This window comes from Protopterus annectens, chromosome 3.part0 (assembly GCF_019279795.1).
Source record: "Protopterus annectens isolate FY-2018-M chromosome 3.part0, PAN1.0, whole genome shotgun sequence".
Lineage (NCBI taxonomy): Eukaryota > Metazoa > Chordata > Ceratodontiformes > Protopteridae > Protopterus > Protopterus annectens.
Window position 1 is genome coordinate 990,047,946 of NC_056731.1, and position 25,582 is coordinate 990,073,527.

The 25,582-nt window shown below is 38.4% G+C and overlaps 1 protein-coding gene across 1 annotated transcript in view; it reads right to left on the bottom strand.

The window, feature by feature from the left end:
* The window catches only part of LOC122796967 (cadherin-12-like), a 2,443,257-nt gene that overhangs the window by 688,835 nt on the left and 1,728,840 nt on the right, over positions 1 to 25,582 (bottom strand). Inside the window, exon 5 of the mRNA XM_044065738.1 lies at positions 19,938 to 20,125. Coding sequence (XP_043921673.1) covers positions 19,938 to 20,125 — 188 coding nt within the window. The remainder of the gene's footprint in view (positions 1 to 19,937; positions 20,126 to 25,582) is intronic.

The window sequence follows — 25,582 nt, forward strand, 5'->3', positions numbered from 1 at the left end:
AGCTAGGGATGTGCAGGATGGCTATAGAAAAGGACCATAGCTCTACATTTGTTCTGCAGCAACAGCTGTGGATAATATGTAGAATTTGGAATTTACAGCCTCTTACCCCACAGGGAGGGGTGTTGCTGACAGACATTTGTAGAATAATTTGTGAGTAGACTGATTAATTTCACTGTACATGGGGGTGAAATGTAGAGCTATGTATGGGGCGATGAATTTTTTTTGGGGAAATATGCCCCCCTTTTTTTTTTAGTTGAGAATGGGATGTTGGGGAAGGGCTGTAGGTATGTTTGGGGAGGCAGGTTGGGTAGGATAGGTATCATTTGCAGACAGACAAGACACACAAGACAGCAGACAGGGATGGTATATGACACATGAGGGGGTAAACACCTTGGACGGGAAGGGTGGTTGGGAATCAGAGGCCCATGAACCCCCAAATGGATACCGTGGGACTGAGGTCCCCACCCATGGGCATTCACCACTGCACCTTCATGGCCCTGAAAGTGGCTGTGCTGGGAGATGAACAAGACGGTCAGCCTGCTACTCAAGATGGGCCAGGTGGCCCTCCATCTGGTGCAGCTGCCCACCCAACTTGGATGCTGTGCACCATACCCCGGAACATTGTGCAGGTGACGGACTCCTCTAAAAACCCACGCCCGGGGGTGGATGGACCCCACCCCCTGAGGTGGTTTGACCCGAAGGTGGTGCAGGACCAGCAGAGGAGGATGTTCTGGGTTGGGTCCCAGATGTGCTGGGACCCACTGCCATGGCCAGATTGGGTGAGACAGGTGGATCCATCAGCATATTCCTTCCCAAACGTGCTATGTTTTTTTGGTTTTCCAAGCTATATTGGTTAGTCATGAACAACAAGTTATAACAGCATTTGTGGGTGTTCTCATTAACCCAAACCAACAGATATGAAATAGTTGCATAGCAAACAGAACATATGCATAAATAGATCAACAGTAAGCATTTTAACAGCATACAAGTTACATTGATGTCAACAGGCCACCAATAATGGTATTTGAACAAGACATGCTAATATGCAAACAATGAAATATATATGAACAATAATAGAATGCATGTTCCAGCAATAGGTTTTGAGAACAACATACCTGTAGTATATGAATAATAATTATTGATGGAGATGACAGGTGGGGGAGAGGATAAAAAGTTCATTAACAAATGTATCAGCTCCTATTTTTCACAACAGTACTGCTCAATACTCTACAGGTCTGCCCTCATTTTACATCTACCTATGGCCCATAACTTCTGTGGCACATACATACCTGTTAGACTGTCAACCTATAATGGTATGGGGCAGACTGGGTACACTGTGGCTACTTTACTGGAGGGGAGCTTGTACATGTCAGCATCACATACTTGACAAAGAAAGGTTACCCTGCAATGATCTTGTGTGAGTCTGCTACTAGCATAGTTCACCTGGATTCCTATCTGTGTCCAAGGTGATTGGCAGCAGTGACCACTAGCCATGACAGCATGACACTTGAGATACATGTATCGGGAAGCAGGCATGGTGTATGTACCTATCCTGCTGTCATTTGCAGGCATGGGGTTGGACAGTGGGACAGTTGTACATGGTGTATTGTTTTACCCTTCAAACAGCTACTACAAACATTTCATTACTTGTAAAACCTGTGGAGAAAATATTTATTACCACTATCTGACTATTTCTACAGATATTCAAGATTTCTTGAGTGTATATCTGCACACATCTCAGTACCACTCCCTGGATTTGAACTGTGTATGGGTGCACTATAATGAACTACAAGGCTGTTTCTCATCACACTGAGCTACTGGGGAACTGCTTTCTCCTGTTTGACTGCTCTCTGCCTAATACACTGTGGGTTGGACAGTCTGACCTTGTAATCCTGAGATGCATGCATGGCAGATAGTGTACTAGGTAATAATCCTTTGAAATTATACGATCTGGAAAGGAAAGGTTAACACAAGGCACTGCAGTAGGGGACACACTATAATGCATTTGACATTAGTATTCAGGGTTCAGTTCTTAGTGCATAACATATGTCATATTTCATGCATATCTTGATTTACAGCTCTGAAATCTACTGTTTTGCATGCTAGCTGGTTCTCAGAACAACCCCTGTTAATTCATGCTGTCAAAGTCATATTTTCTGTGCAGATCCTGTATACATTCTATTTCAACAACAACATACCAGAACAAACACAACAGTTTGTGATTTAGGTTTTTATTGTACTTATATGACACAGTCTTCAACTACTGCATATGCTGGAGATGACTATTAGCCTGGCAAACATTTCTTTAATCGTTAGACACAGAACACAGTAAACAATTTATTCTTTCTTATTTATTTCACTATGTACTGCAAGGTAGACCTGCACTCACCAGCCTGTTGGAACAGCCTTATCAGTTAGTCCGCATGGGCCTCACCATTGCTAGCCCTCTCCACTGCAGCTTAAGGGAAAAAACAAACAAACATTATGCATACCTGTTTATCACATAATCAGGCTAGAATTTGGTACAGCTATATCAGGTTACTTACAAACTGCTGGGAGCATGGCTGTCCAGAGCATCTTGGATCAATTAGGCAAAGGGTGCCCCCTTCCTCCACTTTAGGTCAGCATAGTGATGTCGTACCTGCTCACCAGTTCTGGGTGATGCCAGTTGCACTGGTGAGATTGCGTGCCAGATGGTCACAGGCCTCTGCTTTATGCAGTGAGCCCTGGTACTGGCCCTACAGCAGTCTGTCATCATGGTTTGCTACAAGGAGCCCAGCCATGATGCTGCACTCCAAAATGCCCCAGTGCTGCACCCAAAAGCGCGAGCCCTCACCAACTCCTGACATAGTTTCTACTCAGAGAAAGCTACAATAGACTCTGGCTGTATTCCTGCCTACGCCATTTAAGTAAGGCTATATTCCCACCCTTTGCTGTCATTGGACCATTTTGAAAATGCTAAGCTCAACTAAGCAGTGCACAGATACGCTAAGCTAGGTTGAACAGTGCTTAAAGGGGTAATTGCTGAGCATTGCTTAGCAGTGTGCAAATCTGCTTAGTTGCGCTGACTGCTGCTTAGCATTTACATCTAAGCAATGTTTAAACCAGCTAGACATAGCTGAGCACTGCTAACCATTGCTCACTTTTCATTTTTAGGGTATATCAGAATAATGATTTTTAATTAATCATTACTGACATATTTGTAAGTGTATATGATTTACTTTACATGATGTCCCTCTATATGCTTTCATAAAATTACCATGGTGTGTAACTATACTGTATGGGACAATTGTGTATACATGCGAGATTCCACATGTTATATGCACTCACACTTCCGTTGTAGACCAACTACACTACCCTCATTGACAAATATCAATTACTGCATAATTTAAAATAAAAATAGTACTTCTAAGACTGCTTTCCAATGCAGAAATAAAGTACTTGGTTTAGTACTCAAACTGTGAATGCCTGGATGCAAAGCTGGGACTCTAACCACTACACTATCTCAATGTTAGCATGTTAGCTGTCTATTTTTATTTATCTCCTATGGGATGTTTAAGCAATGCAGAGCAGAGGGTCATAACGTGCACACCTGCTCAGCTATGCCTAAACATACCTGAGAATGGAAAAAAATATAAATTACTCAACCCACTTTATTTACATGTATCTGTACTCCTTGTCAGTCACAGAAAAGGAAATTGTAAGGGGACACATAGGGACAGATTTTAATTATTGCTCTTACAAACTTACAAAGTGTGACTGTGCTTTTCTAAAAAAATCATTGGCAAATCACTCGGGGTTTAAGACATTTGGGTTTCAGATTTCAATCCTTTCAGGAAATCTGTGCTAATGCAAACATTTTAATCTATCAACTTTCTATGTTTGTAAGTGCAATATTTAAAAAGTGTCCCTATTCTTTTACATTGGTCCCCCCCATTATTTATGGCTTTGTACAGCTTTCTTGCTCTAGGAGGTTGAGAGGTATGTGAGGCAGGCATTTGGGCATTCTGCAAAAACCTGTACAGTTGAGGGGTATGGTCATATGGCACTTTGACAATGACAGACATTTGGGGTTCAGACTTCATACCCTTCAGGAAGTCTATGCTAATGCAAACCTTTTATTCTATCAACTTTCCAAGTTTGTAACTGCAATATTTAAAAAGTGTCCCTATTTTGGACTTTGGTCTCCCTGCTATTTATGGCTTTGTACATCTTTCTTTCTCTAGGGGTTTGAGATGTATGTGAGGCAGGTATCTGGGCATTATGTGGAATCCTGTACAGTTGAGGAGTATGGCCATACTGCACTTTGACAATGCAGGTGGTGTGTGACAGTACCTGTCACCCCCCCCCCTGCATTGCTTCCTATTGGGATGGATGCTTTCATTGTCCGCGGACACCAAAAGTACTTGCAAAGTGCCATATGGCACTTTGACAATGCAGGGGGTGTGTGACAGAACCTGTCACTCACACCCTGCATTGCTTTCTTCCTCCCCTATCTACTTCAATGTCCGTGGACGCTGTTTTACTATTTTTTTTTTCATTTCAGTATCCGCAAACACTGAAATACTTTTATAAAGTGCTGTACAGCACTTTCTGAGTGCAGATGGCATGTTAGATATGCATGCATGACTTACACATGCCCCCTGCACTCAGTAGTGTTCATATCTGTTTAGCCTTAGCAGCAGTGTGCCTTCATGAATATGCAAAGCATGCTGCTGTTAAAGCTAAGGGTAAATGGACACGGTTATCTCCATGCAGGAATACCACTATTCCTGTATAGAGTTTATTGAATCCAGGGGAATAATTCAGTTTATGAATGTCTCTTTCTCAGGATGACTGAGCATTACCAAATCATCTGTGCATTCTGATGATTATGAATAACATTCATGATGTTTTTGGCATTTGGAGCTGTGCAGCAGGTGGGCATGAAAAGCTTTCATAAAATGATGAAATCCTGATTTTTTACACACTTTTTTTTGTCAAGACTATAAGGGTAATTTACTATTCACTGTATCACAAAAAATGTATACTATGGGCTGCTCTGGTGTCATAGAGGAGTAGAGCCCTGACTATGTCCCTGCCAATCCAGATTTAATTAATAGCTCAGGCAACTGAAGGAGCAGCAGAGAAATGATGTGTGTACCCCTCCTGGATGGTAGGGGACTTATTGATATGCTCCATAAAGAGAGACATCACCAAAAGAGGAGAGGTCCCTGAGATGCAATCAACAACCATGAGGGTTGTAGCAATGATGGATCACAGACTTAGCCATCATTACACCTCATTGAGACATCCAGCCATTGTCAGAAAAGGGGTCCACTGGTGACCCAGACACTGAAATATTTTTTATTTATTTATTTATTTATGTACATTTGTTGACCGGGCTAGTCTAACTGGATACATGTTCATTTTCAGTAGAGGCCCGAGGAGAAAAGATCCAAGCATAGACAGAAAAACTTATTATACAATATTAATATAAAAAATAAGCTATTATCAAGTACAGATAATAACAATATTGGAATATTTGTGAAAGAAAAAAGAAAAACAAAAAATATTGTGTGCCGAGTTATTTAGAGGGGAATTAACTAAGAACAAATACAGAAGAATAAACAATATTTGACAGAGAAAAAAACACAAAGAGTAATACATTTTTAAAAAGTTATAACAAGGTTATTTTATTTATTTATTTATTTATTTATTTTTTTTTTTTTTTTGTTAGTTTATTTGTTAGTATGGGTAGGAAACATAGTACAGCAAAAAGGACATTGAAATGTTTGAGCAGTATAGTACACTGGAGAAGTGAAGTAAAAGGGAGAGCAGGAATGGGTAAAGTGGAAAATCAGTCAGTTTGTGCAGGGGCAAAGCCAGTGAGATTTAAAATGTTCTTTAAGATGTTTTTTTTTAAAAGATGTGTGGAAGAGAGAGTAGAAAGTTCACTTGGAATCTGGTTCCAGGCTTTTTCCCACTGTGTTAGTGAAAAGTGAGTCTCCAGCTTTGTTGTTAGATTTAATAGTGGAAACTAGAAGCTTATTGGCTGAGCGAAGAGTTGTAAGATTTTTGTAAGGGGTAGTCAGATTAGTGAGGATTGGGGTATTATTAGGGTGGTAAAGTATCTTTTGGGTTATAGTAAGTTGATGACAGAGAAGTTGGTGCTGCAGTTCTAACCATCCCAATTGTTTGAGGTTGAGACAGTGGTGGGTTCTAAAAGGGTTGCCAGTGGCAAATCTGGCTATGTTATTATAGCTAGTGGCAAGTTTGTTAAGGTTGTTTTTAGAAAGATTAGTATAAATGGCAGAAGCATAGAAAAGGGTAGAGATCAGGTGAGTCTGGGCTATAGTGGTTCTGGCTGTTGGTGTAAGGAAGGGTTTGATTCTGTATAGGGAACCTAGTTTTTTGTTGACAGATTTTATAGTAGTGTTGATGTGATCATCATAGCTAAGGTTGTTGTCTATGGTTATGCCCAGGAGACGGGTTGCGGTATCAGGGGATATGGTGGTTCCATTGTTAGAGGTTATAGTGAAGAGAAATTGTGGTGATTTTAAAGTAGGAGTAAGATTCTGTTAACCTTCCATAAAGATCCATGACTATTTCAGTTCTTAAGTTGTAAGATAAACATATTCACTTCCCAAACGTTAATGAGTCCTTGTATTAGAAATATGAAAGTTCATAGTATTTCTGAATAAATAGTCATCTAAGTTGGGAAGGCATAACAAAGAAAATCAGATGGAAGCACAGATGAGCTAAGCCCCGAGGATGCCCTTTGAATTCACAACCAGTCAGAATAATACCAGAGTACGTCCAAGGGGGCGTGCAAGAATAGTTGGTAGACTCATCTTGGTTCTGGGATACTAGAAGCTGGGCTAGTAAGGATGAGGTCTAAGGGGAGCAAAAAAAAATGGTATAATTTGGGTTAGAAAAATCTGTCCAATAAATATATTTACAGTTTTTCTTTGAAGTGTCTCTCTTTTATGGGAGAAGCATGTCTATTGTTTCGTTAAGGTTTTCACTGTAGAAATATATATTTTTTATACTGGGTCCATTCCTTGTGCAAGATTACTAAACATAAGCAGCTCACCAAATAAGACAGTGCATGAAAAAACGACAGAGAAATTTGAACACAGTGTCGGATATCTTTAGGCCATCCAGCCTGAAAACTTCATTTACATAATCTAACACTATCAGTCTGAGAACATAGAACTGAAAGCTTCATTTATCGGTTATTGTGTTACCTGTGCAATAAGGGGAGGGAGGGGTAGTCAAACATTTTTACAGATGGTTTGGATTATGTAGATAGCACTTGTTACAAAAAATGCTCACTTTTGTCAAATGCATAAACCTACTGAAGTTAATCCTTACATATGTGCAAAGTACTACATAAAAACATATGTGCTTATATAATTATGGATGTTTTGGGGTATTATAAATAAATGTGGCTATGTCCAAGCATATTTGAAATATTTAAAGCAAAGTTATTTTTATTAACCTTTAAAAAATATATAAAGCAGTTCTATATGTTTAAATAGGAGTACCCTTATGTTTCTTTAAACTGAGTGAAAAGGGAAACATAGCAAAGAATTACAAAGGGGAGAAATAACAAAGAGGGAACACAGAAGGAAAATATCAAGACAGTTGTGCTGGAGGAGGTGGGAGAGGAGGGTCATTTTTTTTTTTTGGTGGGGGACACTCCCCTTATTTTTCAACTTTTTTATGTAAGTGGTTAGGTTGGGTAGGAAGTAGGTGGAAGTGTGTAGCAGACAGGCATAGGGGAGGAGGGAGGCAAAGAGGAGCTGGGATCAGGAGAATACCTGGTCCTAGGAACACAAATGTTTTCTTTGCCCCTTTGATGTTGCAGCGGAGGATCTCAATGTTGAGGGGTATGAGGCTTCTGGTCGAGCGGTGGTCACTGCTGACCATGAGAGCAAATCTGGATCCTGGTAAAGTGCATCCTGGACTAGCTAAAGATGTCTTTCCCATATCTGCTCCACCACCTCCTCAACGTTTTCCAGGAGCAGTGGCAGCACTTGGACCCAGACCAGGACACCCCTGTCAGGGCTGAGGTGTACATGCAGTTATTGCCAAATGTCCTTTTTTTTTCATTCTGTACCACGTAATGATGTTTCATTTTTTTCTGCAGGTACAATTCCATTAAGACAGGCTATAGTTTTGGTCTCCTTTTCAAACCATCCTGGAGTTCAGCCTTGTACGATCTCTGGTGCTGCCTTCTTTTAAAATGCTAGTAACACAATGAAGAATATTAATGCAAAGCTTCAGTTCACAGGTTTGGAACACTCCCTGGGGTTAGATCTCACCATATCCAAACCCAGCTAACATTTAGGGACATTAGATATGGTACTGCTATTATTGGTAAGATTTGTTTTAGCAAACTGCTTTGTTATATAGATAATCTTTTATTTTATTTTTTTTAAGGAATAGTTGTATATTCCCTTGCCATGGTAAATAAAATACAGTTATGAAATCATGACTTTTTAAGGTGCTTATATGTTTTTTTCTGGTCCTGTGCTGTAATGTTGTTACCTTCATTTGAATAAAAAACTTAAACTTCATGCATTCTTTAAGAATGACTTTTTCAGTGTTGAATCAGTAAATCTTTTTTTTCTTTTCTTTTTTTTTTTTCTTTAATTCACTTTAAAAATAAATCTTCTTGTTGACGTCATTATCCCTTAATATAAACTACTGAGTGTAGTGAGGTGATGAGGTATGTGACAGTATGCAGGATGGGCGTAGATTAGGCATCACGATTATGCAAACTTAACTGCTGCTGCTGACTCCATTTTCCTTTTTCTATGCATAGGAATATTTCAAAATAATAGGCTTGTTCATGTGTTCCCGAGGCCAGCTTGGCTCATCTCCGCTTAGCACAGCTCATCCACAGCTACTTGAGGACTCCTTGTGTGAATCTGTTGACATCTCCACTCATGTATTACTGTGATTCATAGAAATAAGTGCAACTCTGCCTTATTTCCATGCACAATGCATAATTTATCTGGATTTAAGTGAATAAATTTAAGACTGCCATATTTTGTTAAAATCACGCAAGACAGTGTGCAAGTGATTAGGAAACTGGAAGAAAGAGGTGCTAGTGTGCCAGATATGGGAATCATGTGCACTGCCGGTATGTTGGGAAAACATTTTGGTTATGCACCGCAATGTATCACACTCTACCTGGTAGCTGATTGAATGGTAGCCCTTCCTATTGTGGTAATGCCCCCCCCCCCATGGACCAGAGGGGCTCAAATTGCAACACGGGTGGAATCTATCACACCAAGCATCTCAGGGAAATGTGTCGCACCATGGAAGGCACTCACGATCTGGGCTCATTCCTGAGGTGTGGGTACTGATCCACATGTGCCAAGATTATATCCAGAAATTGCTGAAGCATCCTCAAAACAGAATACTGTGAAATACTAACATGTCCCCAGTCTGTCTCTAGATGGTCCCTATGGCAAGTGAGGGCTATGCATACCTTAGTATTCACAGGGATAGGAAGGCCCCACATCCCTCCTGTACCTATGTGGGGACCATAGATGCTCAATAAGATCCTTACAATATCCCTGTCCACTCAAATTCTATCAAGGATTTCCTGATTATCAAATGTATGATGAGTTATTCTCTGTCTATATCTCTGCCTTCTAGGCTGGCAAGCACGGCTAGGCACAACCAATTTTGGCTTGGCCAAGACATGCTGCTCACATCTAGAAATAGCAAAGCTAGCAAAAAGAGAAAGCATCTTTGCTGATTGAAAAGTTGATAGAAAAAAGAGTGCTTCTGGCTTTTATAATGAATATTCACACAACATAGAAATATGCCAAAATACCACTATGAATTGTAAACAGTTGAGAGAAAGACATATTAGCATACAATGGTTTATTTCACTTCTCATTACCACCTCATTATTAGTTAATTTGCTTAGGTTTATTTGTGGTCATCTCACGTTAGTGTAAATGGCCTCTATAAATCATTCTTTTGCTACTCCTGTATATGAAAAGTGCTGAGCGAATTTATGTGCTAACATAATGTCTATGAATGCCACCCTGTGTATCTTAAACAAAGAAATGGAATTCATAACAAAGCACAAAGGGAAATCATAATGAAAGACTTTCTAACAGCTTACAGATATGACAGACAGAGAGTAATACAGTACAATATAAAACAGAGAGAGAAGAAAGTATATTTACAGGTCTAAGTTTTTAGAAACCATCCTAAATTATATCATGTGACATAGCTGAGAGGTTAAACATATCTGTGCTCTGACCAAAATGCTTACAAAAATTATAACTTAAAATCCTTCCTGAAAAAGGCTGCACCCACTACATTTCAATTTGTTATCTCAAGTCTTAAAAAGAAATGCAAATTTGTTGTAAAATGAGGTACAAGAATAATCCTGAGACATACCACTAAATAGTACCCCATTTATTGTTGTAATAATGTCGCACAAGTAATATGTACTTAGCAATTGAGAAAGCAGACTACACACAATATAGTGCTCACCCACTGACCAACAGCCTTGCACAGATGTTTCATTAATCAACAAGTATTTATTAATTTTTCCTTGTAAGGCATCATCAGTTACACATTATGTCTAACATACTGTGTGGTTATCTGGGATCAGGGAATGCTGTGCAAATTGTCATGGCTTCTCAGCTTGCAAGTATTAGAAATGTGCACTAGACTGTACTTATCTCTTAGAGTCAATATTTGTTTAGGTATTCTGTCTTACTTCTTTATTTCTAATTTTTCCTTTTAAAATTTCATTAAAACATTCATTTACAGATAGTAGATGTAGGTAAGAGAAAAAAAAAACAGATATTTTTTCCCCAAAATGAATCTACGTGTTTCATTGATGAGTGCTTTTATAAATGTACTGCAATTTTCAGTTCATAACTACTCTCACCACCTTAAATTAGACTTCAAAAGCAGATTTCGTAATTGACCATATAGCATCTGTAGAAAAAGATTATTTTGTGGAATGTGCTTAAATAAAATAGCATGTTCAGTTCACCTTTGCTCATTTCAACTTTGACTTGTACAATGGCAAGAAAGATGATCATGCATGCTAAACTTTGTAGAGCTAAACAGAGCTTCTTTTTGGTTGACCTTTAATATACTTGTACAATATTTATGAATGTATATATTTATGTATTTATTTGGTTATTTATTATCTTTTAGATAACAAAGTAGATGAGCTGGTCCAAAGATGCTTTTCTATTATGACCTGGGTCTAGAAAGGTCTTTTATGACCTGGGTCTAGAAAGGTCTTTTATGACCTAGGTCTAGAAAGGCTAGCAGTGCAAAAACAAACAAATGCACAGACAACACCTCATGGCTGGCAGGGTGCAACAGAGTGTTTGCTTTGTAGAGTTTAAGCCTAACTACTGTCTTTAAACCATTTGCCATTTTTTGTGAAGATTTTTAACTGTACCTGCTGCTTTCCCTGACTATATTTTCCTTTGAACAGCACTAAGGAAAATAAAGTGAGGGAAAGCAGCAGGCTCAGATAAGATCACAGCAGATATGATGAAGATATTTGGTGAGATAGGGGGGAAATGGCTCCTGACACTACTTATAGCAGAGAAAGCCATATCCCAGACTTCATGGGGAGTAAGTATACTAGTGTGAGAGTTCAAGAACAAGGGGAACATACACAACTGTGGGTACTACAGAGGTATCAAACTCTTGTCACATTGCACAAAAGTTCTGTAGAGAGTGACTGATAATCAAATACAAAGAGTAGTAGAAAGAAAGATGGGAGACAAGTAGTTCAGATTCAGATCAGGATGCAGCACAACTGATCCAATGTTCATTCTCGCATAGGGATTCCCAGTGGGAGTGGATGTCCATCAGGATTTAGCTCTGAGCACACTTACATACTGCTGATGGACTACACTAGCAAAGAGGATGGAGGAGACAGATCAACAAAGTTGTTTTATGTAGATGATGTGGCATTACAGGCAGACTCTAAGCAAGACAAAGGATAAGGGAATGGAATGCAAAACTGAAGCCACATGGGATGAAACTGTTTTGCAGATAAGAAAGTTGTAATGGCAGCAAATGGGGAAATCAGAAGTAGCTGAGAACTGAAATAAAAGGAAAAATAGTGAAACAGATTAACAACTTCAGTTATCTAGGAGGGATTGTTGAGCAGAAGGAAAGACTTAATGAGGAGGTCAAAGCTAGAATCAGAGGGGCTGCAGCCAACTGGCATAGAGTGTCAGATGCAGTTTATTGACAGAAGAATGCCAAAGAAGCTGAAAAGTAAGGTGTGCAAAATAGTGTTGTGGCCAGTACTACTGTAGAGTATATAGTACAGAAAACTGGGCAGTAAAAACAGAGCAGTTGACAAAGCAAGAGATGATGGAGAAGACATGCCTGAGATAGATGGTAGGATGCACACTGTGAGACAGATGAAGAAATGAGGACATAAGAACAGAAGGCAAAGTAGCTCCAGCTGCAGAAAAGGTCAAAGAGAACATATTATATTTGTTCCAGCACATGTGCAGAAAAGCCAAAGACAATCAGCTGAAGATAATTTGGGACAGCCAGACAGAAGGCAAGAGAAAACAAGGGTGTCCAGCAAAGAGGTGGATGTGACAGAAGACCTTTGGCAGTCAAGCATGATTGTCGAAGAGGGTAGGAGAATGGCATTGAATATACAGAGATGGTGACAGCAGACACAACAAAACCACCACAAGTAGAAAAAAAAAATCAGGAAAATTGGGGGTTGTTGATGATGATGATGATGATTTGTATCTAGAGCTGTCTTGAATTACAGCAGGGATCCTATAGACTTACTTACTGAAGGAAGTTTATTCCATAATTCAGGGCCTGGTCTGCAGAAGTATATTAACTAACAAATGTTTTAAAAGGAGAAAGAAAAGACATGTGGCCAAGCCAGGTATGGAAATAAGGTACATACGGAAAGCTGGTGGTGGAAAGCAGAATTCCAGGAAGTCATCAAAGGAAAGAAGGAGTGCAAGAAGAAGTGAGAGATAGAAAAGGCTGCCCAGGCTAGGAAGGACTACTGGTTGGCTAACAAAGAAGCTAAGAAAGAAGTTGCAATAGCAAAAAATATGGCATCAGAGGCACTCTACCAACTTCTGAAAAGTGACACAGTAAGTAGCACAAAGAAACCACATTAGGTTGCAAGGCAAAGACAATACCCCGACCCCACATAGGAAAAATGGCAAAAAGGGGGCAGATGATGATGAAATGTTTTAAAAGGTGGTCCAGTAGGGGTAATGATATTATTTTGGAGGGGAGTATGCCTGTTCCCTAAAGTATAGTAACCTTTTTAGTGGAGAACAATGACCTCCGTTCAGTGCTTTGAACAATAGTGTACCTGTTAGGTAGGCAGATCTTTCAGCAACTGAGAAATAGGTAGAGTCTTCCTTTGAGATATAAGATTGTTTGACATAAATTTTGATTGTTCCAACACATGTGATTACTGACAAGAGTTCTTCATAATACAAATGTAGATATTTTCTTGTTATCTTTTGTCAAAATATATGTACATGGAAATGGAAATGTGGACTTAGTATAGCTACAAATTGTAACACAGGCTGGTGTACTTACAGCAGTAATAAATACTGCTTGGTCAAGAGTATTTAGTAATGTCTAATATTCTTCAAACAATACATTCACAAATAATGCATCTGCTTATCTAAAATTTCTATTATTGCACTATTACAACTGTTTTCATAGAAAAATAAAATTAAACAAGTAAGAGACTATAATAGCTCATATTTAGTATATATCTATTTTTCTTTTTGCTCTTAGTTTCTTGTGAAACAACATTCTGTGTACATTAAAAGTTAAGTGGACAGCATATCCATCTAACTTACATATGTAAATCTACTTAGTGGTTCTATCTTGTCTTGCCAGCATTCAAACAATCAAGGACAATTATTATTCTGAGCTTTAGGAATGAAAAATTTCAAGCTACTATTAGCAAATGCTTACTGTACAATGATATGGTGGTCACAATGCATATTATAAAATACAATTCTACATGCAAGTTAGTAATGGTCTCTTTTAACAATATATTTTAAAGATTAACTGTGTAAGGAAAAGTCTCTGTGATGTAAATAAAATTATAATGTTCTTATACGTATATATATATATATATATATATATATATATATATATATATATCCAGGTAAGCAGATAGCTCAGAAATTAATTTTTAAATGATGGTGAATGGTGCTCTGGATGGCTGAATTCACTTCTTATTTATCACAAAACTGCACAAAATAAGACAAAAAGAATCTTTCAAAGTCTACAGGACACAGCCTTCAACTTGCAAGCTATATTGCCTAAAAATGTGCAACTAAATTCCTTATAGCACATTTAGTAACATGGCAAAAAACATTGTCAGGGAGTTACAGGACAACAGCCACTTAAAAAATCCAAGTAGGTTTCAATTCACACTGCTGCATTCTTTTGGAGGAGGGATGATGCAAGCGAGCATCCAAAGAGCAGTGGTTTTGGCTCACAAATATACTGCCTGGAGGAAACCTTCAAAGCAAGTGTGCAGAGGTATATGCTGCAGCCATTGCATAACACTGAGACCACTACATATCCGTTAGAAATTCAGAGACCCTTTTGAGGCCATACATGACATACATGTTGCAATGAAAGTGCCTACTAAATGTAAAGAGCTGTGTTAAATGACGATCTAGATATTATTTGAAGAGGTGGATGATGAATGACAATCACTATATACTGTAAGGAAGCAAAATCCTTCAGAGTTGTTTCTTCCCTGAGTTCTCCAAAAATGAAAGTCCTATTTTGTGGTCAATTACAATAACTGAAGAGCACATTCATCTTCTAAAGAACAAGTAACAGAGAGTTTATAAGCATGTAGATTGAATGCATCAGTCCATATACTGAGAATATAATTATTTTTTTTGCATGCCTGGCATTACTTAACAGAGGAAGGTAATGGCAAGGTTTATAAAAATATGACATGCTGCTGTCTTACAGATATGAACGTTTTTGACTGATAAGATTCAGCTGCAGAAAAAAAAATCTCATATAAGTAAACAATCAAGATTGACAGTGGAGAAATACTGTGTGATATTCAAAGTCATTTCAGAACTTAATTTTTGTATAAGTATTAAGACTGCAAATGTATATAATTTACATATTGGCCCTAACTATACATCATAGAGCTCTATTGGACAGGGAGAAAATTAATATACAACTAATTGATTTCAGTCAATATTATTCAATGTGGCAGAGGTTTATACAGCAAAAATGCATGCAGCATTTAACTAATTTTAGATTTTTTTAATGAAAAATCTTTATTTTAATATTATTATTATTATTATTATTATTATTATTAGAGGGACACTGCTGGTTGTGCAATATCATAAATACAAAATAATTACTTGCATACTTGCATATAATGACTAATACATTTTTTGAACAAATAAAGGTAAAAGCCCATAAAATAATGTCAGGTGAGAAATATAGACATTTGTAATTTGATCAAATGTTCAGCTTAAGATGCAAACCATAGTCTGTAAGAATTTTGCTTGGCATTTTATTTGTTACAGTGCTTTTGCTTGTTTGTTTTTGCTATGAAATGTTGAATTACCTCATCAAATGTCATCAATACTTCATTTCTTACACAACTTTCCATTTGTTCTCCACTCCTTTCGGGAAAACAAAATGGAAAATCTAATTGTGTACTGCATATAAAGGTTTCCTATAGTAACAAAAAAGAAAGTTACAGTTTTAGTTTAATGTGAGTGATACACATTCACACAATACATTTTCTTATAATACATTTTCTTATGGTATTTGGACGTACTGTTATTTTGGACCCTTACTGAGAGGTGTTAGTCTGCTGCCTTAGACCCAAGTGCCTTTTGCTTGTATTAATGATACACATTCACTTGGATGACATCACCTCAGTAACTATGCCTTTGTGGGTAAGCCCAAGTAAAGAAATGGTGTGGCTTTAACAAAGAGGAACATGCATGTCTTTTATATGCATGAACTGTATTGTGTGTATAATAATCAGTAGGGAGGTCACAACTCAGAAAGCAAATCCAGAGACAGTTTCTGTGAATTCTGACTTTGGATGAACACAGCTGGTGCTAGATTTCAATTTCTGGGATGTTGTCTCTGTGGATTTAAATGTTATTCTTGCAAGCCTATTTGATTCTGCAACTGTACCTCTGAGTTATTACTTGTCTAAATTTACAGGAGATGCAAATTCATGGTAAGTAAGGCAGGGTCAAAGAGGGACCCACAGGTAAATGAACTACACGTATTTCCATTTGGATGCCTATAGAACAAGAGTAGCTCATTTCCATGTAATACAGATATAAAACAAAACATATGAAATCTGTTTTTTACATGGTCATAAAACTAAGCATACCATGGTTATTCAGTTGAGGGTGCAATGCCTGGTGATACTGTGACTATGCATTTGTATGTAAGCAGTTGAGGTAGACTACGGCAGGTAGGGTGAAATAGATTAAAAAAAATAGACTTTATGACATACACTGTGATTTAAGGAGAGGCAGCACTGACAATTTTTTTTTAATTATTATTTATTTATTTCTAATACTTGGTATGTGATAGACCAACTATGAAAGAAATGAGTCTGATAGCTGGAATGCCAAAAGTATATCTATGTTTTTTCACACAAAACATCTTCCCCTTACTATCACAGAATGCAATATGATAGCATTGTCATTCGCTAAAGCCCTATGTATTGCCACTAGATAAAGAGAATTAGCAGAATTGCCATAGCCACATGAACATATCACCCACTGACCTTAGATAAAAAGGAAATTACACCCAGTTTTATGGCAAACACTTAACGCATCATAAAGAAGACTACTGTTGAACCTGCTTTATGAAAACAGGAAAGATGCTATTGCTCCGACTTTAGAAAACCCCTTAATTCATCCTATAGCCTCACTATAATTACTAGTAGGATCATCTATTAAGTAAATACATTTATGGCATGTACCATTTTGTAATCATTCATTGTATTATTTGTATGGTCATCACAACTTAATATACAGTATCTGACTTTGCTTCAGTAGAAATACATGTCTTATTACAAATGTGCACACAAACTATTTGACTAATGTTTAAACTGCAATGTTTGTTTTTCTTTTCCTTTGTAGTTGTTAATGTGCAATGTGTTTTTACCATTTACCTATTTATTACACTTGGCTATTTATTGCATTTCATTGGTTATAGGAAAGTACTCTGTGCCTACTTTTTTTTTTCTTTTTTCTACAAGGAACAGGTTATTATATTAATATCTTGTGCGCTTTTCTGCTAACTGCATAAACCTGCTACTGTTTCCAAGTCATGCCAGAAAATAATCTTCAGATGAGTCCCTCAACTCAATCAACAAGTAAAATAAAAAAAATTGCTCTCCTGTCAGCATCAGGTAAGTATGCCTGAAAATACCATGTTGGGAGAGGAAGTATTTGCATCCCATCTAATTCTATTCAATTCCAAAGTCACTCAAGTGCAGGGAAAAGTGCAATAACATCAGAATGACATGGCGTCCACCAGCTAGCCGTAATTAAATGATCATATTATGTTTGGACTTCTACCAGTAATAGTGATCTGCTTTTTTGTCCATGCAGATCATAAAACAGGCTAGATGCAAAACCGTCTCTTGTGCTGTGGATTGCATACAGGCTTACTTGTCTAGCTATTACAAAGAAAGTCTTATTAGACTGAAAACGTAGCAGCATGAGTTTACTTTTTTCTTTGTCAAGTCATTTGCAGAAGATTCCACATATAAGACATGTACATAGCATTCACATTTTTGCTGGTACCTCAAATTCAGTATAAATACTATAATAGCACACGGCTTAGTACCACTTATTTAAACACCATTGTAACATGTGAAGAAGTCATACTCCTAGAAAAAGTGAGATAGAAAACGTGCTGCTCTTCCTTATATTCTATCCCTGTTGACTCCTCAGGGACCAGGTATGCTAAAGTATAAAGATTCCATGAGTCACAATCATAGTTTCATGTTACAGAGGCAGCCTTCTCTTATAATTTTCATCTGTTTCCCAGTGGTCCATTGGAGACTCAACAATGTATGGAAATGAGGATGTAGGTCACCTTCATATTTAGTTAATAACAACATCATTTCATAACAAATCAAATTAAATTAATACATATGAAAATAAGTACATGAAATGAAGAACACATTCTATTGTCTAATTGAACTTTAATGGCCTATTTCACTTTTCGTGTACAAGTACGAAAGCAGGTTCAATAGGAAAAAAATAACTTGTAAGGTTAAACAGTCATGGTTTTTCATGTTTTTGTTGTCATATTAAATTAAAATTATGAAAGAAATAACTAACAGAGCATACCATGCATTTTTTTTTTACATTTTATAGCTTCAGGAAGACAGGATTTATAAAGGAAACAATGTTGGGATCTTAGCAATACTTAGACAAGAGTGTTACCTTAAGAAGCATCAAACAGATTTGCACTAAAACATGGCAGTCAAGCATGTTTATGTTTTTGATAGCTGTAGTTAACACTTCAGATTTACAACCTCAGAAGGAAATCAATTAAAACCATATGACTTTCCCTGACCTATACGTTTGTCTTCATTCTTTAGCGTAATTTGTTTCTGACTAAAAGAATTCCTAGAACACATTTCTAGCAATGACGTAGATTTCATAGGTTCATAGGTAGGTACTAGGCTATCAGCACAAGGGCTTATGTAAGCCTAGCCAACAAGGTTCCCTGGCTTACACCACCCAATAAAGTTATTTTTCTGTGCCACTGTTGAGCAGAGACACAGAAGTGATCCCCGGGGTGTATTTCCTATTTCCCATCCACTTATCAAGATTTTTCTTGAAGAGTGCTAATGAAGAACTTTGCTTAACATAGATGGGTAGCCTGTTCCATAGTATGGGAAGTCTCTGTGACTGGAATCTATCCCTCCAGCATGTCCTGTTTATTGTGGTGACAAGGTATAGGTCCCTAGTGTGTGTAGCTTAGAGGGATTGGGATTTCTTTAGATGTAGCATGTCCAACAGCTCTGGGTTTGACATAGCTTTATATGTTAGGCAGAGATTAACTCAGAGTAGGCGATATGCTACGGAGTAAAGCTGGAGTTTTTTTGAGACGGTCAGTGTAGGGCATTTGTTTGAGGCCAGTAATCCTCTTTGTGAGGTACTTCTGTGGCCTTTCCAGCTGCTGCAGATGCCTTATGAGGTACATTCCAAAAGGGGCGTTGTACTCTATAATGGGTCTAATGAGTCTCGAGTAGAGGGGAACAATGACCTCTTTTTTTCTGGATGAGAACCCTTTTATTATGAGGTGTGCCACGTAGAAGGACTTCCTTACTACTATGGTGATGTTACTATCAAAGAAGACACTACTGTCCACCTGATTCCCAAGGTCTCTTATTACACATTTGGTGTTAAGTACATTGCTGCCTATGTGGTAGTTCATGGGTACAGAGTTTTTACCAAAGGGGATGACACTGCACTTTTTGGCATTGAGCTTGAGGCCACTGCTCTGACACCAGGCATCTGTCCCAGCGAGGCCCTTCTGTATGATGTCCACATCATTTGGGGACTTGACTATGGCTCCTAGTTTGCAGTTATCTTCGAACTTCATTAACCAGAGGCCTTCTATGTTAGCCTGTACTTCAAAGTAGTAGATACCAAACAGGAGAGGTCCCAGGACTGAACCCTGTGGTACTCCACTTGTCACTGGTTTGAGGTCAGCTTTGGCGTCTGCTCATTAATCAAGCTTTTTATAATTGCCATTGCATGTGCTGTCAGAATGAATATTCTGTGGTTTAACGTTAGGGCATTTTTGTTCTAGAATTCTAAAATGCATTTTTGCTGTGCAGTAGTTTCACATGCTCAAATATCTATATGAGAATATTTCATAAACACTACCTTTTTCAGAATTAGTATCCCTTCTTGCGTGTTCTCATCTGTTGTGATATCAAACACATTTCCACCATCTCCAGGAACTATTACATATTTGATTTCTGCATTCTTCCCAGTGTCAGGATCTGTTGCCTTGATCCTGCCTACAGCAGATCCAACTTCAGAGGTCTCTGGTACTTTCAAGAGGAAGATACCTAAGATTAAGTCAAAACATAAAGCACATTGAGTATGATTATTGTTTCAAACTGACGTGGCATACTGCAATGGCTATTCATATTGATGTGGGCTACAACATACTAATAAGCTGTGTTTTACTGCCGATAAGAACAAAACATAAAATATGTAAATTATATATGATTATATTTGAATATTCACGAACAAACTGCATACAGCTCACCTTGAAATAAAGGATTAGAACATACATATTATGACAGATACACACACGCACACACACAACAAACACACACATACACACACACACACACGCACACACGCACACACGCACACACACACACACACACACACACACACACACACACACACACACACACACACACACACACACACACACACACACACACACACACACACACACACACACATAAATATGAACACACTTTAAAATGTTACATCTTACTGCAAAACAAGAAGAAAAGATAAATTCCGTAATGTATAACCAAATACTGGTAAAACAGCTGCATACCCTTTAACTTGAAGTAAATGGTTATAGCACACACAGCTATAACATGTATTTTAATCACTTTTTACAGAAAGATACGATGAAATATAATGGTCTCTATACTGATGGGTGAAAAGATGACACCAATAAGAAAATAGGTGCATAATATTTTTAACACTTTTTTCCCAAATGCATGAAATCTCTTCTATAGTCCATTACCATTTATTGCGTCAGTTAAAGAAACTACATTCCAAAAATATTACTGTTTCTGAAGATGAATCATCTTCTAATCCTTTTCTTAAAAATATCTTTCTTCAACCATGTGCATCCATCCCTATTCCCCTTTCAAGAGTGGCTGTTAAAGTTATTTATGCTTTCTTTAACGTTGCCTTTCAAATTGTGAAGCCAGTCTCCATGAAGTGGCCTAAAGCTTTTTCTTTGAACAAGGCTTGAAAATGTTGTGAACTATGGAGTTATATAATTGATAGTGTCTATATATGAGATCAGGACAAATGCCAAAGACCAGTAGTCAGTGGACATGTATACTTGATTATAAGTAGCCAAAAATAAAACACATGAAGCCAAATCTTGAGGAATTAAAAAAAAATGTGTGTGTGTGTGTGTGTGTGTGTGTGTGTGTGTGTGTGTGTGTGTGTGTGTGTGTGTGTGTGTGTGTGTTGGGATTCAATTTGCTTCTGTACAGTATACCAGGGAAGGGTCAGACTACTGTTTACATGTCTGGAGGAGCATTATCAAATTTTCAGTTTCCTGTGAACCTTTTAGTCTATGCCTTGGATTATTTTCTTTATGAATCAGTCTGACGTAGGGTACTAAGCAGCATGTTTTGTATCAATCTGACGTAGGGTACTTAGCAGCATGTTTTGAATCAATGTGACCTAGGGTATTTGGCTACATGTTTTGAATCAATCTGACCTAGGGCATTTATAGGTTCATAGGTATAGGTTCATAGGTAAGTACTAGGCTATTGGCCCTAGGGCTTAAATAAGCCTAGCCAAATGGTACCCTGGCTTTTGCCACCCAAGAAAATTATTTTCCTTTGCCCCTGTCAAGCAGAGCCACAGAAATGATCCCTGGGGTGAATTTCCAATCTCCCATCCAATCATGAAGATTTGTCTTGAAGAATGTTAATGAGGAACTTTGTTTGATATAGATAGGTAGTTTGTTCCAGAGTATGGGAAGTCTCTGAGACAGGAATCTATCCCTCTATCTGTTTATTGTGGTGACAAGGTTTAGGTGCCTAGAGCGTGTAGCTCGAAGGGATTGGGATTTCTTTACATGGAGCATGTCCAACAGCTCTGGGTTTGACATAGCTTTGTATGATAGGCAGAGATCGCCTCTGAGTAGGCGATATGCGACAGAGTAAAGCTGGAGTTTTTTGAGACGATCTGCATAGGGCATCTGTTTGAGGCTGGTAATCCTATTTGTGAGGTATTTCTGTGGCCTTTCAGTTGTTGTAGATGTTTTGTGAGGTACATACCAAAAGGGGCATTGTACTCTATAATGAGTCTAGTGAGTGATGAGTAGAGGGGAACAATGACCTCTTTTTTCCTGGATGAGAAACCTTTTGTGATAATGTGTGCCACGTAGAAGGATTTCCTGACTACTGTGGTGATGTGATTATCAAAGGAGAGACTACTGTCCGCATGTGTCCCAAGGTCTCTTATCACACTTTCGGTGTTAAGTAGACTGCCACCTATGTGGTAGTTCATGGGTACAGAGTTTTTACCAAAAGGGATAACAATGCACTTTTTAGCATTAAGCTTGAGGCCATGGCTTTGACACCAGGCATCTGTCTCAGTGAGGCCCTTTTGTAGGATGTCCACATTGATAGAAGATTTGATTATGGCTCCTAGTTTGCAGTCATTTGTGAACTTTGTCAGCCAAAGACCTTCTGTGTTAGCCTGTACTTCAGAGAAGTAGATACCAAACAGGAGAGGACCTAGGACTGAACCCTGTGGTACTCCACTTGTCACTCTTCTGAAGATGAGTATGCTACTTTCACAGTGTGAGTTCTGTCAGTGATCCAGTTGGCAACCCATCTTGTGACATAGGGATTTATACCTAGTTTAGTGAGTTTGTCTATAATTCCAGAGTGGGGGATGGTGTTGAAGCCTTGGCGAGATACCACCTTACCCTCATCTACAACTTTGGTGACCACTTCAAAGAAGTCTATCAGGTTTATGAGACATGTTCTGCCTTTTACAAACCCGAACTGGGTAGGGTCCAGAGTTTGGAGATTACCAATGTCATTGTTTATAAGTTCCATGATGATACGTTTTATAGCCTTGCAGGCCAGGCTCGTCAGGCTAATGGGGCGGTAGTTCCTGGGGTCCGTGGTGGCTCCCCCATTGTGGAGTGGGATAACCGTTGCTGTGCGCCATTCAGTGGGCACAAAGCCTGAAGTGAGGCTATGATTGAACATGGTACTTAGGTGGGGTGCCAGTTCATTCTGTAGTTCATGTAGAACGCAGCCTGGGTTGTTGTCAGGTCCCATGGATGCTGTGTTCTTGGCTTTGGAGAGTGTGTTTTTTACCTGTGCAGCCATGATTATAGGTACTTTGCATTCTTCCTGTATAGAGATGGGCCCTTTAGGGGATGAGAGAAGGGTAAAGTTAGCACTGAACCTATCTGCCAGGATGTTGTCAATATCAGTTGGTTCTGTATATTTAGTGCCATTGTGCTGTAACGCAGAGCAGATCTGAGTGTTGCCATTGAGATTCTTGCCATAGCTATAGAATGCTTTGTGCTTGTCTTTAGAATCAGTGGCAATTTTGTTTTCGTAACTAGCTTTGGAAGATTTTATAAGGGATCTCAGCTTCATACTGAGGCTGACCACAGAGTTCCTCTAATCATGGGATTTTACTCTTTTTTGCAACAGTTTCTTTCTTCTGTTGTAGAGTTTGTTTATAGCAGGGAACCAACAAATTGGCTTCCTTTTTTTGGAGGATAGCATCTTGGTTCTGTTAGGGATTGCACAATCCATGCCCTCGTGTAAGTCCTTATCAAGTGCAATTGTATAGGATTCAGCAGTCGTATCTCTAGTGTCCATCAGCATGGGTGTCGTGAAGTTTGCCACTTTTGTCTTAAGAACATGAAATTGGCTTTGGAGAAATTATTTACGGTGGTTTCCCTAATGGGAGGTGGGGCTTGGATGTGGATGTCTAGGGTGATTTGCTTGTGGTCCGATCTGACCAATGAGGAATTAAACTCTGGTGTGGAATACTGGTTGTCCATGTTGGTAATGACCAGGTCTAGGATACTGCTGCTCCTGGTGGGGTGTGGATAAGTTGATCCAAGGCATTGCAATTTATGAATTCCAGAAAACGTTGAGCACAAGAGTTGGTACATGAGTAGTTAATGTTGGGGTAGTTGAAATCGCCCATTATTAGGCTATTAGGTTGTATCCTAATATTTTCCATTGTATCAAGAAATGAGGAGTTGGAATCCTGGTGCATGGTGGGGAATCTGTAGCAAGCTACAATTTGCATTGCGGTCTTGCCCAGAGTTAGTTGCACTTGGATAATCTCAGATGCATTATGCTGAGCAACTAGCCTGGAGGTGTGGATATCCTTAATGAATATGGACACGCCTCCACCTTTAGTGCTTCGGTCCCAGTTAGGTGGCCGAAAGGTGTGGCATGAATTATAGCCTGGTAATGCAGGGGTGCTCGCTGGAGCCTTAAACCAGATCTCTGTCACTGCACAGATGTCGATGTTCTCCATTTTAAGGAGCGCCTCGAGTGAGTGCATTTTGAGGTTTAGACTTCTAGCATTGAGTAGCATTACCCTCAGATTTTGCTTGCTTTTACCTGTTACAATGGTGAATTTGTCATTTGAATCTTGCCTAAAAAAGGCACAATAGGGGTCGCAAGAGCCTTAGCCAGTATCCGGAATCACAAGGGCAACAGGTGCAGGCCATCTCTGGCAAAGCATCGTGGTTTGTCGATCATGTCATCCCAGGCAGACAGATACAAGATCCCCTTAGAATGACACCAGAAGCTTATCCATTTGTTGAAGTCAATCATTTTGTCCTTGTACTGTGGTATCATTCTGGGTGATGGCAGGATGCTACTCAGGGCTAGGGTCATACCTGCCTGGGCTACAAGATCAGAAACCTCCTCCACGTCTTTTTTCATGTAGTCCAGGGAGGTACTTCTCAGGTCATTCACACCAACATGGACAATGACAGAGTCATATTTAGTGGCATGTTTTGAATCAATCTGACCTAGGTACTTGGTGGCAGGTATTCCTATTACCGTCCATATACAGCTGCAGCTCTTTGAGGAATTACACTGTTTTTTTCACCATAGACATCCTTACTTCAAACCGTTGTATTCCCACTCATGTTCTATCCCTTAGCTTTAGCTACATAGTTAATTATGTCACGTCTAAATTCCTAGTTCATTTTTCATCATCTGTGGCCACCAGTTATATTTTTTCTAGTTTCTACTCCTTCTCAGGAGTAACTCATAACTTCCAATAACACTTTTCAAAATCTTTGACCATGTATAATGTGTGTATAAGAGTACTCTTAGCACAAATCATCACATCTGAAATAATACAAATATTTTGTGTATGTAGATTTTTTCTGATACTTTACTTTTATAGAGATACTCACTTCAATTCTGGTCCACATTCTTCCTCTAACCTAAATTCATTGTCTACTAAACCTTAATGATCAGTGATGGATGACCTTTGAAATTCTGAAAAGATGCAATTCTCCAGCAACTGAATTCCAGGACTAAATTAAACAAAGTATCTGCAATAGAGCTTCTTCTTTATGATGAAAAAAAAAAAAAAATATATATATATATATATATATATATATATATATATATATATATATATCTAGTTAGCTAGATAGATACATAGATAGACAGATGGATAGATGGATAGATAGATAGATAGATAGATAGATAGATAGATAGATAGATAGATAGATAGATAGATAG